The 13,937-nt window shown below is 47.9% G+C and overlaps 1 protein-coding gene and 1 pseudogene across 6 annotated transcripts in view; one reads left to right on the forward strand and one right to left on the reverse strand.

The window, feature by feature from the left end:
* Positions 1-2,992: 2,992 nt before the first annotated feature.
* Positions 2,993-13,937, reverse strand: part of LOC126544128 (protein kinase C-like 3) — a 65,989-nt gene continuing 55,044 nt past the window's right edge. For 4 of the 6 annotated variants that reach the window (XM_055061724.1, XM_050191352.2, XM_055061722.1 and 1 more), the window contains 3 exons: positions 13,599-13,664; positions 6,249-6,294; positions 2,993-3,424 (listed from right to left, as the gene is read on the reverse strand). In XM_055061724.1, the coding sequence (XP_054917699.1) occupies positions 3,013-3,424; positions 6,249-6,294; positions 13,599-13,664 (524 nt within the window). In that variant the 3' untranslated portion in view covers positions 2,993-3,012. Of the gene's footprint in view, positions 3,425-6,248; positions 6,295-13,580; positions 13,665-13,937 lie in introns of all 6 variants that reach the window. The other 2 variants (XR_008608635.1, XM_055061725.1) reach the window with 2 other exon arrangements.
* Positions 10,997-11,176, forward strand: LOC126546376 (U2 spliceosomal RNA; annotated as a pseudogene).

Below are 13,937 nucleotides of genomic sequence, written 5' to 3' on the forward strand. Positions count from 1 at the left end.
TTTCCGGCGCATGCTTCACTGTCGTCCGAGCAATTGTGTGCACTAGCGTATATTACGACTCATGCCGCTCACAACCGATATGCTTATGCCCATCAAGAAAGTCAAGAACAAGCGTGTACCGCACAAGTACGCATGATGCATGGTTAGCTTGGCTGCGAAAAGATAGAAAAGCCACGAAAATGACGCTTTGTGTTTCGCTCATTGAGCTCGAAATATGACCGGGCTTTCTTTCTTTTTTTCGCATGAGCAGGCGCAGTAGCGTCCTAGCTTAGCGGCTGCACAGAAACAAAGACGTATATACGCTAATGAGCAGACGAAGCTCTTAACAGTCAGCAAAATGACCCTGAATATAATCGTGAAACGCGGTGCAACCAGTACCAATATTTGCAGATAGAGAAAAAGTGACCAGGTTTAGGTTGCTCCAATATAATGTAATTTTCTGACCATGGGATCGAAACATCTTCTGCGCAACTCCTTAAAGGGCCCCTCGCCAGGTTTGGGAATTGCAAACAGATAAGCGCGGGGAGCAGACGCCGCGGTGACGATCACTTCTGCAGAGTATCACACCGATGTATACGCCGCGCTGCATACAGCTGGAAATTCAAGCAAAAGTTTGCGCGCCGTATGGTCTCATACTCGAGGCGCTTTTGCATCACGTCCATTGCGCATGCAGAGCGCGAATAGCCAGCAGCAGCGCGAACAGCTCGTGGATACTCGTAGAACGCAGACCACGCTAGGGTGGCTAGAAGGGGCCTAGCCACCCTAACCACGCAACGTATTTCACTTGCTTTTATCCCGACTTCTACCAAACCAGTTTTAAACATTCTTGCGCTAGAACGCTCCCTGGACGTCGCCTTTACTGCTTCGTGTGCAACCAAGTTTCCAACAGGACCTGGTGAAAAACCCTTTAGGAACAATTCTCAACAGTTGCGCGCAGTACTGAGCCCCTTTTCGAACGCACTGCTGAACTTGGTATTGCTCTATCAATATCTATGTTTCCTGTACCTGATGGCAAGTTGATGCTACAAGGCGCTGCCAAAAGATCTCACAGCGCATAGGCGCCTGATCTCGTGTTTTTGTTATCTTTTCTCCATCCTTGTGTATTCAACTGCATGCTATATTTAATCTTTGTTGTTTTGTTGAGAGGTTGAAATAGGCGTTGCTCTGTTTGACTTTTTTTTTTTTGCCCTATGTTTGAAAGGAAGCCTTATTTGTTGCACTGTACTCTCCTGCTTGGATTTACAATACCGAATAAATCAAAAGTTATTGGGGTAAAGTTTGCAAAAAACGAGGGCCGCATGTGTGTTGGTTTCCGCTGCGTCACCCCGGGCAGACGGAACGTTAAGTTGCGTGTACCATCCTCCACGCATCAAGCCGGACAAAGCTTCAGTATTTCTGACCACTTTCTATCACAAAATGTATACCGTTAGCATTGCTAAACAAGTGTGCGACGTCAAATGTTGCAAATGTGGAGTTCCGCATTCGCGACAGCGGAAAAATGTGCGATTCATTTTTTTTAATGCACGAGTAGGGTATATGACTTATAATAAAGAACATGACATCATATGGGCCTTTGCGATACCCTTGTATCTTCCTCCGACAAAATTTGCTTCGCTTCACCTTGATATCAGTGGAAAGTTAACGCACTTTCGGGGAGTTTCCTAAAGCCGTTGCTTGTTTGCATTTATTCTTTCATACAGTATCGTCCCTAACGAATACGGTTGATCGTGTTTCTTCACAATAGCACTCTTAAGCAGATTGTGCCCACTTATTTTATAGTTTCGCGCTAATGATTTTCGCGACTATATTCTATGCAAGGTTTTCAATTGAGCTTTCCTATTCTGTATTTTTTACCTCCCCTTTACTATATTGTAAATATTCTGAGGGTAATTCACTAAATAAATTGGCAGATTTAATGCGAATCCTACACATGTGGAACTGAAGCCAGCCAGCGTCCAAGTTACTCTGCAAGTGTGGCTATCGAAGAAGCTTGTAATCCGGTTTCTGCATCACCCATGAAGTTGTGAAGTCGAGGTGAGTGAAGCGTACATTGACACCGAATTCGAAACGTTAGAAAAGGTGATATTTTGCCGTAGTTCTGGTGGCATCCTTAATATAGAAATGGACCTGTAATTTAGAAGGTTTATTCACCAAACCTTCCTGGGCTCATTCATCTGATTTCATTACTTGTGCGCCCCTTAATTCCACTCCGTGAAGCATTCCACGTGAACGCAAGCTAAAACATAACGCTCTCATATCAAGTGCGCATTAACGAACGTTTTCAACCCTTTGAATATGCCTTGATTATATAATGAAGCAATATAATGAGAGGGATGCATGTGGCAAATATAGTGGGAAAAGTCAAAGGAACTATAAATTCCGCGTGATCGCGTATATTGCTTTCAGAATGGCATAAAAAAAATGTCCGACGCAGCTGTATACGTGCTTTCATTTCGCGATATATTGAGGCAAAGAATTTGAGACCAAACTCGCCTCACCGACTGGCAGTGGGCCAGTGCTGTCAGCGCCTTTGTAGAGGGAGGGGCAGTATGGGAACGCTGGCATGATGAGCGGTATCGGAACCACCTGTGGAGGACGACGAAGGCGCGAGCAGTAACATGAGCGCGTTCGCGTGGTTACACCGACTCCGACGCTCAACCCAGGAACGGGCGCCTTGGAGCTGGCCTCAAAAAAATTCGTGGCGATTCCTGGCTCCCTCCCATTGGCATACAGAAGTTTACCCCGGCCCAACCATTGCGGAACGTGCCGCGCATCCACTTATTCAGGCTGCTCCAGCTGGACTGGAATTTCATCGAGACAGTCATAATCGTCAACCGTATTTTTTTCCTCGTCCACAATACTTCATAGTGACTCAATACGTGCGCTCCAAACAGCCGCAGTCCGTTGGCCACCGATAGCTTTGGACTGGACAAAGCGTACTGCTGGCGCGAGAGTGGCGCATCCCAGCATCGGCGCTAGTTGAAACTCGCTCTACACCGTGGTCCTTTATTGTTAAAAAAATCCCTCCGCTTCGCTCGTCTCGGGCGGCAATGACGTCTTCGGCAACGCCCGACGGGGCAGCGGCCGCGGGCCGCACCAGTCCGGCGGCACCGGACGTCGCGGCGTGTCGCGACATCGGGCCTCGGCGGCAGCCTTCCTCCGCCTGGCCGCCGCGCACGTCCTGGGTCCCAAGCGTTGCGTCACTCCTGCCGCTTGGGAGTCGAGTTTGACGTCACTGCAGCTGCCGAGACCAAGCGGCGCCGGATGATGCCTCTGCGAGCCGGTGGCCGGTCCGTTAGGGCGTCCCTCGGCCGCGCTCAGGTCGCCCGGCTGGTGCGAGCGAGACGCCGGCTTCCGCGCGCGGTGCTTCCTGGGCGGGCGGTGAGCTTGCCAGGTCTCGTCCAGCGCGCACCAGCACGGCGGCCTTGGCGGCAAGCACACGAGGCGCCGGTTACGCGCCGACTGACAAGAGCGCACCGAAGCAGTGCGCGCCCGCGGGTTCGCCACCTGCCGCCTAATCTCTTATAATGTTGACGCGATCGTTTTGATACCGTTTATTTATTAGAGCATCGCAGGCACGCAGGAGGCGTTGGGTTAAAGCACGGATGCGCAGCTCTGCGAGCACGAGTCGCCGTCATTGCGGACGTGTGCTACGATATGCGGAGTTACCTCTTGGCGAGGTCGACAGATTTGCAATTGTCGGCACATGGCACGCATATCTTAGTTCCAAGCATTCGTTGCGTATATAATAACGTGACGCGTGGATTGTTAATTATCGCAGCCTTATCATCTGTAACGGTGTATCAAGAATGCCGTAGGTCGTTTCTATATCGGTCAGTCGGAAATCGTCACTAGAGAACATCGGGCATTCGACAAGCTGATGACGACAAGTATGAACACACTTTGGAGTACTTTCGCGTTCTTCGATGGCTGTGGCCGCATGTAGTTCCCACAGCGCTAAACGAAACTACTGAGATGTGGTACAGTTACGAAAAAAGAGAAGAAAAGATTGCTGGAGGTAAGTTAACGACCCTGCCTTTTGTTTGATCGTTTTGATGTTGGCCATGACCCATGCACCCAAAACACTTTCTGGTGTTGTTCATTGCCTGTCCATTCCTTACGTTGTGTACGCCTTATTACCCGGTGATTGGTGATAAATTTAATACATTTCTTTGTCTTCCTCTTGTGAAAGGATATTAACCCAGCGAGGAAGGTAGTACAGCGTTTTCTGAACAAGTCTTGAGTACAGCAATCAGCTGCGTTGCATTGTCAGGTTGTCGTTTCAGCGACGATGAACATTCGAAGTAAATGTAAGAGAAATGAGCTAGCTTTAAAAATAAGAAGTTCGGCACAGTGTATCCACTGACGTTGAGTAGTGAATGAACACGCTTATGACCCACAATTTAAGTCTTTCACACAGATACGAAACTGTAAGAGTCTACTCTACGTCCGCTGTCTGCTTGTAACGAGAACAGCACTACGGCGTTATCACAAAATATATGCAATATTCCCCATTTCGTTGAAGGTAGTAGTCAGCAAGGCGTCAGAAAAATGCCAACAGCACGCGTGCTAAAGTAGTGACATACCTGGTCTAGATTAAACAAGATGCCAGTATGCGTAGCTGTAGGTGATAAGCCACCGCATGCATATTTCACCCTACGCGCGTTAGAGCAGCCATTATAGTTCACGCAAAGGTTTGAGCATGCACTTTGAGACGTCGTGCTGATGTGAGTTGCGATATAAGCCCTGAAGGTTCAGCAACGAAGACCGCGTTTTAACACCAAAAAGCCCTAACACCATTCCATATTAACAAAAATTAGAACAACTCGATCACCTTAATTTTTGGCCATGGAGAGTATATTCGTACTAAAAAACAGTAAAATGTTATTTGAAATAAGAATTACGGCATAAACTATATAAACTATTTAATTACGAATTCGCTTTCTACTAAGTGAAACTTCGTGTCAGCGTATCAAAACGTTAATATGGCATTTGCGTTAGGCTTTTATTTGACGCCTCTTCCATTTTTGTTTTTACATACGCCTGGCTGCAATTTCATCGATATTTTTTTTTTTTTAAGCAAGAGGAGTTATTAGTAATTTCTGCATGATAGATGACATATTCTGTGGTGCGAATCGCATCATTCGTTACATAAGCTGTATTGTGAAACAGAAGACACAGCTTAAACTTCGACGCCTCTACTCCTAGAGACACTATGGTTATACCGGATCACCCGTTTTCTTTGCTCATATACCTAGCTTTCGGGCTCTCCTCACAACGACCTAGATCAAAGTAGTCAATTGGCACGAAAAGTGATGGCAAGAATATGATTAAATCACTTCCATACAGTTCCGCATTAATCCGAATTTATATCCGGCTTTAATATATGACGTGATCACTTCCGGGTTAATTTTGAAGTGGAATGAAGACCGTGTGAATTACAGTGTACGAGAGCTCTTAGGAGAATATAACGCCTACCAAGGAAAACAGCTGTTCCTCTGACGAAGGCAAGCCCTCTTGTCGAAACGTTGACTCCGGCCAGTAACTTCCCCCACTATTAATAATTTCAAGTCTGTATCTACCTGTGGCCCTTCTGCCTTGCATTTCAATATTACTCGATTTTTTATATGTAGCATATCCGTCCTTTCTCTATATAATATAAGGAGCAAATACCACGTCTCTCACCGAGCTGAAGTGGGACTGTATTTTGTAAGGGTTAATTAAACCCGATAACGCGATAACCCGCTCTCATTGTTGCTGGCCGGCGACAGTGAGATCGTGATCAGTACAGTAGAATGCTCTAGCAGAGGTCGGCAACGTTCTTTTTCAGCGGTCTAGGTAACAGAAAAGCAGCCGTTGATCGGTCGGTCAGCAATCCGCAGTGAATTGGGCGGGGTGTATAAAGAACAGCGTTGAAGCAAACACTCACCGCAGGCGACGTATTGCTGCAGACATCTTAACCCACGAGGTTAAGTCCGTTTGATAAAGTGGGGAGGGGAGAGGAACCGCTTCGACGTCTAATCGCCATTTGCCTACCCCTGCTTTAGCATAACGTTAATACGCCCTGTATACAGCTATTATGACCGCCCATGCCAGGCGGTACACTGCGCACGCATCTGTTGTTCCGCGATTTTCGTGCGCGGTGATAGCCAAGCAAGGGCGGTAGCGATAATAGTAAAAAAAAAAAAAAAAGGCGGTGAAAGAGCAAGGAGAAAAAAAAAAAAAGCAGCAAGCGAGCGGAGCCGTACCTCAGGTCGAGAAAGCTTCGCTGGCGCGTGGCTTGACCGGGCAGCGCTGGCACGAACGAAACGCGCCGCACATGAGCTGTTGTTCCTCGGCACAGCGAGGCGCGTCATCGTGCAGACGACGGACACGCTCGTCCGTCAGTACCCGCCGCACCACCACCCGCCTGCCGCACCTGCTGTCAGCTGCGAGACTCCTCTCGTACCAAACGCGCCACGTTTTTCTCCCCCCCCCCCCCCCTCCCGTGTGGAATGTGGCGAGTTGCATCGCGACGGGTGCGGGAGAGCGCAGGAAATCACACGCCATCTCTTCACGGATAATGCTATTTGTTTTGCCCCCGCCAGATAACGCTAATGCTAACAATAGCAATAATTTAGGAAACGCGGGACACATGCAAAGTGGCACGTCTGTTTGAAACGTGTATAGAAAAGCAACTGAGATGCGTTCGTTACTCGCAGATTTCACATCGAGCAATGCCTTTCATGCAGAAGTAGGCGCGCGAGTCACCATTTGACCGCTTTTTGAAATTGCGACTGCCGCGATTGGAAGGACACTACAGTCGACGCTACAAAGCGGCTTCTTAACGATTCGCTAATGACAAAATAGTATGCGTTTATTGTATAAACATTTGAACAATGACGAGCAAGGAATTAAAAAAGGACATTCGGTGTCTCTACATTCGCATTTCCTTAGCAGAGGTATCAAGTATCAGGTATCAGTATCGCATAAATAGCTCAGATAATTTGGAAAATGGTTAAGAAAATTGCCTTGCTAGCTCTGCTATAAGAGTACATGGCAGCCAAGCTAAAGCTGAAGTCGCGGATCGAAGAAAGAGGTTCATTCGTTTTGCTTCACGAGACGGACATTTCTTTCCGTGCGACAAAGAACAAGCATTTTCAGACGATCCAGACCTTTAGCGGGACGCATCTCAGGCAACTATTGAGAACCGCCCGTTATATTAGCCACGGAATCCGGGTCTGCGGAAAATAACGATAATATGCTTTCTGACCGCGACATATTGCTTTGCCTACGCCCCAGTTAGAAGTCTAGGTATCCAATGCGACCGAATGGCAGGGACTTTGTCCAGTAAAGTATTGCTTCGGAGGCATGTTGTCTCCTTCAGCTTAACAAGGTGTACAAGCGTGCGCCTGAACGGCTTATACAAAGTCAGTCACTTTGAAGGGCTTTCGGCTCTTCGGATGACGATTTATGAAGCTGGATCACTTTTCTATTTCACTAAAACTTGAGCAGGGGTGTGCACATCAGTTCTTTCCCTGTACTTTTCTTAACTCCATCTGCGCACTGAAATAAATACATATATTTATGATCGCTCTGCTATCCATGTTTAAAGGTTCGCAACAGCTGTAACTTGGGAAGAAATCGACATACGCCCAGGGTCGGTGCCAGGGAGTGGGCGGCATGGCGTGAGAGAGGCCTTCACAGTATCTGTTACCACGAACTCTGTATACAGGGTCTTTTTTTTTAGCTGCACCAAATTTTTAAAATGAGAAAAATATAAATCACGGTAACGTTATGTTTACCGTTCGAGTGTACGGATTGGCAGCCTCTAGATATGGAGCAATTACCGCAATTTCGCGCGTAATTATCGAAGTTACGGTAATTAATTTCCAATCGTCAACAATAGATGGCTACGGTAAATGAGTACTTTGGGGCCCGTCCTCGACTCTACCTATCCCAACGATCAAATTTTGAATAGCGCTGTTCATGTGCGAGCTATGCGAACAAATAGTTGCCCTTGGAAGGCTTCTTGAAACCGAAACTGGCTGTCAGAAGAGCGCCTGTGTCGTCCACCTGATGTTCTTTAACGACCAAAATTTCGACCACTTGGGTTCTTTAACGTACGCCTAAATCTAAGTACACGGGTGTTCTCGCATTTCACCCCCATCGTAGTGCGGCCGCCGTGGCCGGGATTCGATCCCGCGACCTCGTGCTCAGCAGCCCAATACCATAGCCACTGAGCAACCACGGCGGGTCACAGCTAAATATCACCGTTTACATTAAACTCACATTTGGATCAGCTTAACGCAAAAGAGTGACGCTACCAGGATCCTATAGCTAAATAACCATGAAAGAGAGTCCTGCGCGGTCCATCGTACTATGCACATTCGTCTACAGTAAACCTCGAGCCAAAAGCCGGAGCTTCAGTTGAAACAAAGAATGATCAAATACGTGACCTGTGAGCATTTACCAAAATACTGAATTGCTGACATCCGCTGATACCATGCCGTCTGTTCCTGAGAAAAACAAGAACTGCCGTTGCCCCTTCTTGTCTTGTCGTTCTGGTGACAAACGTGCCGGGAAATTCTGATCACTCTACATCGCGATGCGCCACGATTCGTCGCCTTTTAGGAACTCTTCATTGATAATGCTAACAATAGCAATAATTTAGGAAACACGGGAAACATGCAAAGTGGCATGTTTATTTGAAACGTGTTTAAAAGCAGCTGAGATGCGTTCATTACTCACACATTTTACCCATGATAAAACATCGCGAACAGCATCCACACTTTAATGGGGATGCTATCTGGGTGCCTGAATCCGTGTTGGAGAGCGCGTGCCTCTCTGTGCTCTCACTGCATGCCCGTCTCTGCCTCTCTGTGTTATCAGCCAAGCTTCCTGGAACCCAGGCTAACGCAAATGCTGTGATCGCATGCAGCCGATCAGGCACTTGTCGTCAGCAAAGTGCTTCAGTTCTCCAAAAGTCGAAAAAACACGACCTTCAAGGTAAAAAAATGTTTGCACAGTGGTTGCTCCCGTGGCTAACGCCCTCGCCCTGAAGGGTGAGGGTGTTAGCCTTGAAGGAGACAAATTAAATTTTATAGCCTGGCGAACTTTTGTGACAAGTAAACATGATAATAGCTGCATCAGACGACACAAAGTGCATAAATAAACTGTATTAGCTATTTATGTCAAATATCGTGTCAGGTATTGAGGTGAGCGCCAGGTAAGGAGTCTTATTACGCAGTTTTCGACTACGGATTTTTTTCATAGCAGGTGTAGTTTAAATCCCGCTGTCGTGCAAAATACTTTTTTTACAGCCTTAAAGGTAAGAGTTAATTAAATCATGGGGTTTTACGTGCCAAAACCACTTTCTGATTATGAGGCACGCCGTAGTGGAGGACTCCGGAAATTTCGGCCACCTGCGGTTTTTTAACATGCACCTAAATCTAAGTACACGGGTGTTTTCGCACTTCGCCCCCATCGAAATGAGGCCGCCGTGGCCGGGATTCGATCCCGCCACCTCGTGCTCAGCAGCCCAACACCATAGCCACTGAGCAACCACGGCGGGTTAAAGGTAAGAGTGTTAGCCTTGGTACAAAGCAGCACCCTTAAGAGTGGAAAATGTTTTGTTGTTTCGTTCCTTTAAACAAGTCGTCTGTCAAAGTTTCGCACTGATGTAAAGAAGTCTTGAAACTCGAGGTAGCGAGAAGCATTGACATTACAAAAAAGTGAGCTTTTTTGTAGATCGGGGTTTGCCTGAAAATTCAAAACTTTACCATTTACTTCTAAGGTTTAAGGCGTAGCTCTTATGTATATTGGAAATACACAAGGTCAACAAATGTTAAAGCATCTAATTTTTTTTAACTTCTCATAAGCGCAGCTTGCCCCTGGCACAATATCTGTCTGTTGTCCCAGTTCTTCTAAATTACTGACATGACCTTTGTGTAGAGCGATAAACTGGGCTAGTTGGCGTTCTTTTATCTTGTAACGCGCCGAGTACTACTGGCAACCCCGGAGGGACGCACCAGACAAGGAAGATGAACTGCATGGCTGTTATTGTGCTTATCGAAGTAAGGAGCACTATACAAGGTTAGAGACAAGAACTAGTTCGCCATCACTGGAACATGCGTCCACCGCTCCAAACTACTATCAATGACTTGTCAGCCGCGTGAGATTGGCCGTACACGCCCACGCGCATGTTTATTTAATTTCCCATAATGAGGCGAACGAATTGCGCTATTATTTAATGGCGTTATACGCAACTTTGACACGTGCCTACATCACCGATATCTTCTGTGATGTCATTTTCCCGTTTTTGTTTTATTTTAGTGCGAACAGCGGTTATTAGTATAGGAAGTGGGCCAATCGTGCCGTGTGTTCACGTTTTCGTTCGGGTACGATACGTCGTAAAAAAAAAATCAGTTCTATTCCACTCTGTGAAGGTGGATGACCAGCGAAGCTGTGTATGTGGGCCCCTTAATGGCGAACTGTCCATTGCCGTGCGTCAAACGCCGTATGCACATAAATGGAAGGCTGAGTCGCGACTACTCGCTCCTTCACGATGTTGAGCCTCGGATGATGAGGCACCGGGGGGGTTACACATCCCTGTATTGTTGCAAAACGTGGCACGACACCTTTAACCAACGAAATCCCGGAACGTAGAACAGACACACACCTCACCGCGCTCCGAGGGCACACACTGCTCCACCGTAGCCAAGGCGATCGTTCGTGGTCGACGTCCCGCAGTGCAGTAATATTTGTGAGGTCACTCACAAACCGTAAGCGGTCACACACAACACAGGCCAAACAAGATTGGTTCCCCACTGACTCCCTCTGAAACCTGGCCGTTGCTCCGGTGACACGTTCCAAGTTTGCGCGACATGGACGGTTCGCATTTCTTTCTGCCTCGCGGTACTGGCGGGTAGCACGCTTACGGGAGAGCGGAAGGAAAGGAAAAGAGATACGCAAGCGCTTGGAACGCCGACAAAGAGAGGGCGGTGCGAACGTAGACATGGCCGACGCGGGTGAGAGTGCAGTATCCGTTCTTCTCAGCTTAATATCTTATACGGGTTGTATATGGACCTAAGATATTAAACTTATTTTTGCAAGTTGGCGGAGTGCTTAAAGCCTGCTTCCCCTCCGTCGCGCGTCGGCCCGGTATTGCACTTTCTTCGGGATCGGTCCACGTATGGGGAGTAATCCTCTATCTACACAGCTCAATAGACGCACGCAATTTTTTTCAGAACCTAGCCATATACAGCTTCGCTGTAAAAAAATTGCTACAGAAACCATCGAGTATGATTGGCAACGTAAGCAAATGGCCCCTTAATATGTGAACGGCAGAAATCAAACAGACACACTAGCAAAATTTACGAGGTATACTGTCGACGTCGATGATGCTGTTTGATGGCGGCGGCACAAATTATCGCCGACATGTTTTGATAGATGGCATGACAGTGTGGTGACGACGACGGTGTGAACGCGACGGAATGACAACGACTGAGGTGACGGCGCGACGATGCTGGTAGCGTGACCAAGACGGCACGGCAACAAGCGACGGCGTCATGAGGACTATACGGAACGATGACTCTGTGACAACATTGGCATGACAACGGCTACGCATCTGCGCTTTCTTCTCCGCTCGTCTATTCTACCCCAGGGGCCAGATAAACGCCTCCGAGCGACCATTGGCATTATGATCACGCCCATCCCACACACTGTGGAAGTCGGTCTAAGCGTAGGTATGGCGAGCCGGCCACACGAAACGGCGCGTGTCGACAAGGGACGCGCAGAGGTCTTCGACGACGAACGCGACCCACAACCGTCAGCCCAGGCGGTGGAGAAACTTGACGCAGTTCCACCACCGACTATGGCATCTATACCTTCGGACAATATGTACAAAGCTTTCGCACGTCAGCACTCGCGTCTCAGAGTTCGACGACGAACGCGTCGCTTAACTAGGTTGCGAAGCTCGGTCGTGCGAGTGAGTGCACGCGCCCACGTCAGGCCGCCGACCACGAAAACCGGTGAAAGATCGAAAGAAAGCTATCGCTTTAAAATTGTTCACACCTGGAATCGAACCAACGATTGCGAGTTCTGAAGCAGGTTTAGCTACTACGTCAAGGCTTCTTTGCATCGCTTGCATCATGCGCAGCTATAACGTCGCCGGGTTTTCGTCGGGCTCCTGTAGGGCACCGTATATGCACATCGCGTGGTTCTGCTCAGCGTTGACCGAGACGCGGCGCCTGCGCGGTTGTTGCTTGCTTTGCTCCAATGGCGTTCGCACTGGGCTGCAGATTCTCCCTGCGAAATTTGTTGGTTCCTGGAGCAGACGCGCAAACAATAACTTTATGCAGATAACCACGCATACCGGTAATTGGTGAAAACGAAGCCTTCATGAGGCAGCAAGGCTCGCACAGCCAGTCAGAGTAAGTAAGGAAGGCTTGCAGAGTAAATGGAAGCTTTATTCAGCAATAAAACTTGTTGAATCACAGGACACGGCGGGCTCGACCTTGTATAAAAACGCGTGCATGGCGCGCAGTACGATGAGAGACGTGTAGGTAATTTCAGCGACGAAGGCGTGCCATAAATTCTAAGTTTAGCGTCAGCTAGAAGCAGCGTGTGCGTGTGTGTGTGCGTGTGCGTGTGCGTGTGTGTGCGTGCGTGTGCGTGTGCGTGTGCGTGTGCGTGTGCGTGTGCGTGTGTGTGTGTATGTGTACTCAACCTAGGCACGTGTCAAGGTTACCTGCAACGTCACATCAACGGCTAGAAGCTGACACAGAACATCAAAGTGGGGGCATTAGCCAAAAAAGAGCAGTGTTGATAAACTCAGGGTGAGGGTTACGTTCGCGGAGAGTTCACTAACCGCGAGTATCTTGCATCTGAATAGATGGCGCATGTATGGCTTTGTACGTGTCTACTGCTGCGTCCAAGCTGCATCTTCAGATTGCGGTGGAGCTTGCAGCATTGCCCAGCCGTTTGCAGGAGTTCCGGTGGCACTGCAGCTCTCTGAATGTTTTCGAGTAGTGACAGAGGATTCTTCTCAAGATCACGTGAGATTCTATAACCGGACAGTCGGGTATAACTGGACAATCCCAGTAATGAAGTTAAGAAAATAAGAGAGTCGCTAGAGCCTAGCGATTGTTTCTTTTCCCCGCTTCGGGCTACTTAGTGAGCCACTTAGAATGAAAATAAAATACAATAACATTCATTCAGCTTTCTTTCGCTCTTTCTAGACTGCACCGTGGCTCTTGATCACCAAGTGCCTCGATCTTTCCTCGCTGATGACGGTGCCCATCGATGTTTACCGCATCCCCTTAGTGTGAGGTGCTCATTTCAATTGCTCTATTTTAAGAAGGCGAAAACGTTGCATGACTATCACGCTCTGCGTTTCTATATAGGAAAGTGATATTGTATGGTGCTTTGTCCGGTGCAGGGGGAGAACGCACAGATAACCACAGAGATAAAGAAAAAGAAAGTAAATTCTCCAAAGCACCAAAGTCATTTGAAAAGAAGAAGTATACCTTTTCGTTCAATAATCAATTTAATACGTCCAGCATCCTTCGTGTGTAACGTATATGCGTAGTTCGACTCACTATGTGATTACGGCTTACTTCCGCTAGCTGCAGCTTCTTCTCTTGGGTTCCGGAAGACCGTGCGAGGATTTAGGCGTACATCTCCTGGGACCAAACACCGTTAATGCAATTGCGTTATAACGATTTTGAATGCGGGGGAAAGTTGTCGCTCGTCAGATACACCCGGTGAAACCTACCACATATGGTGCGTGCCCCTATTGGACATTTGAATTGCGAGCTTCCTCGATGCTTTCATTAGTTACCGTGGCACTCACCGCGTGCCTCTTGTCGGATCATCGTTTTTAGCCGGTAAACTGCGAATTAAACGCCTTTGCACGCTTTCGTCGGCTGGGAGGTTGAGCCAGCGTTGAATCTATG

The sequence above is a fragment of the Dermacentor andersoni genome, chromosome 1 (assembly GCF_023375885.2).
Source record: "Dermacentor andersoni chromosome 1, qqDerAnde1_hic_scaffold, whole genome shotgun sequence".
Classification (NCBI taxonomy): domain Eukaryota; kingdom Metazoa; phylum Arthropoda; class Arachnida; order Ixodida; family Ixodidae; genus Dermacentor; species Dermacentor andersoni.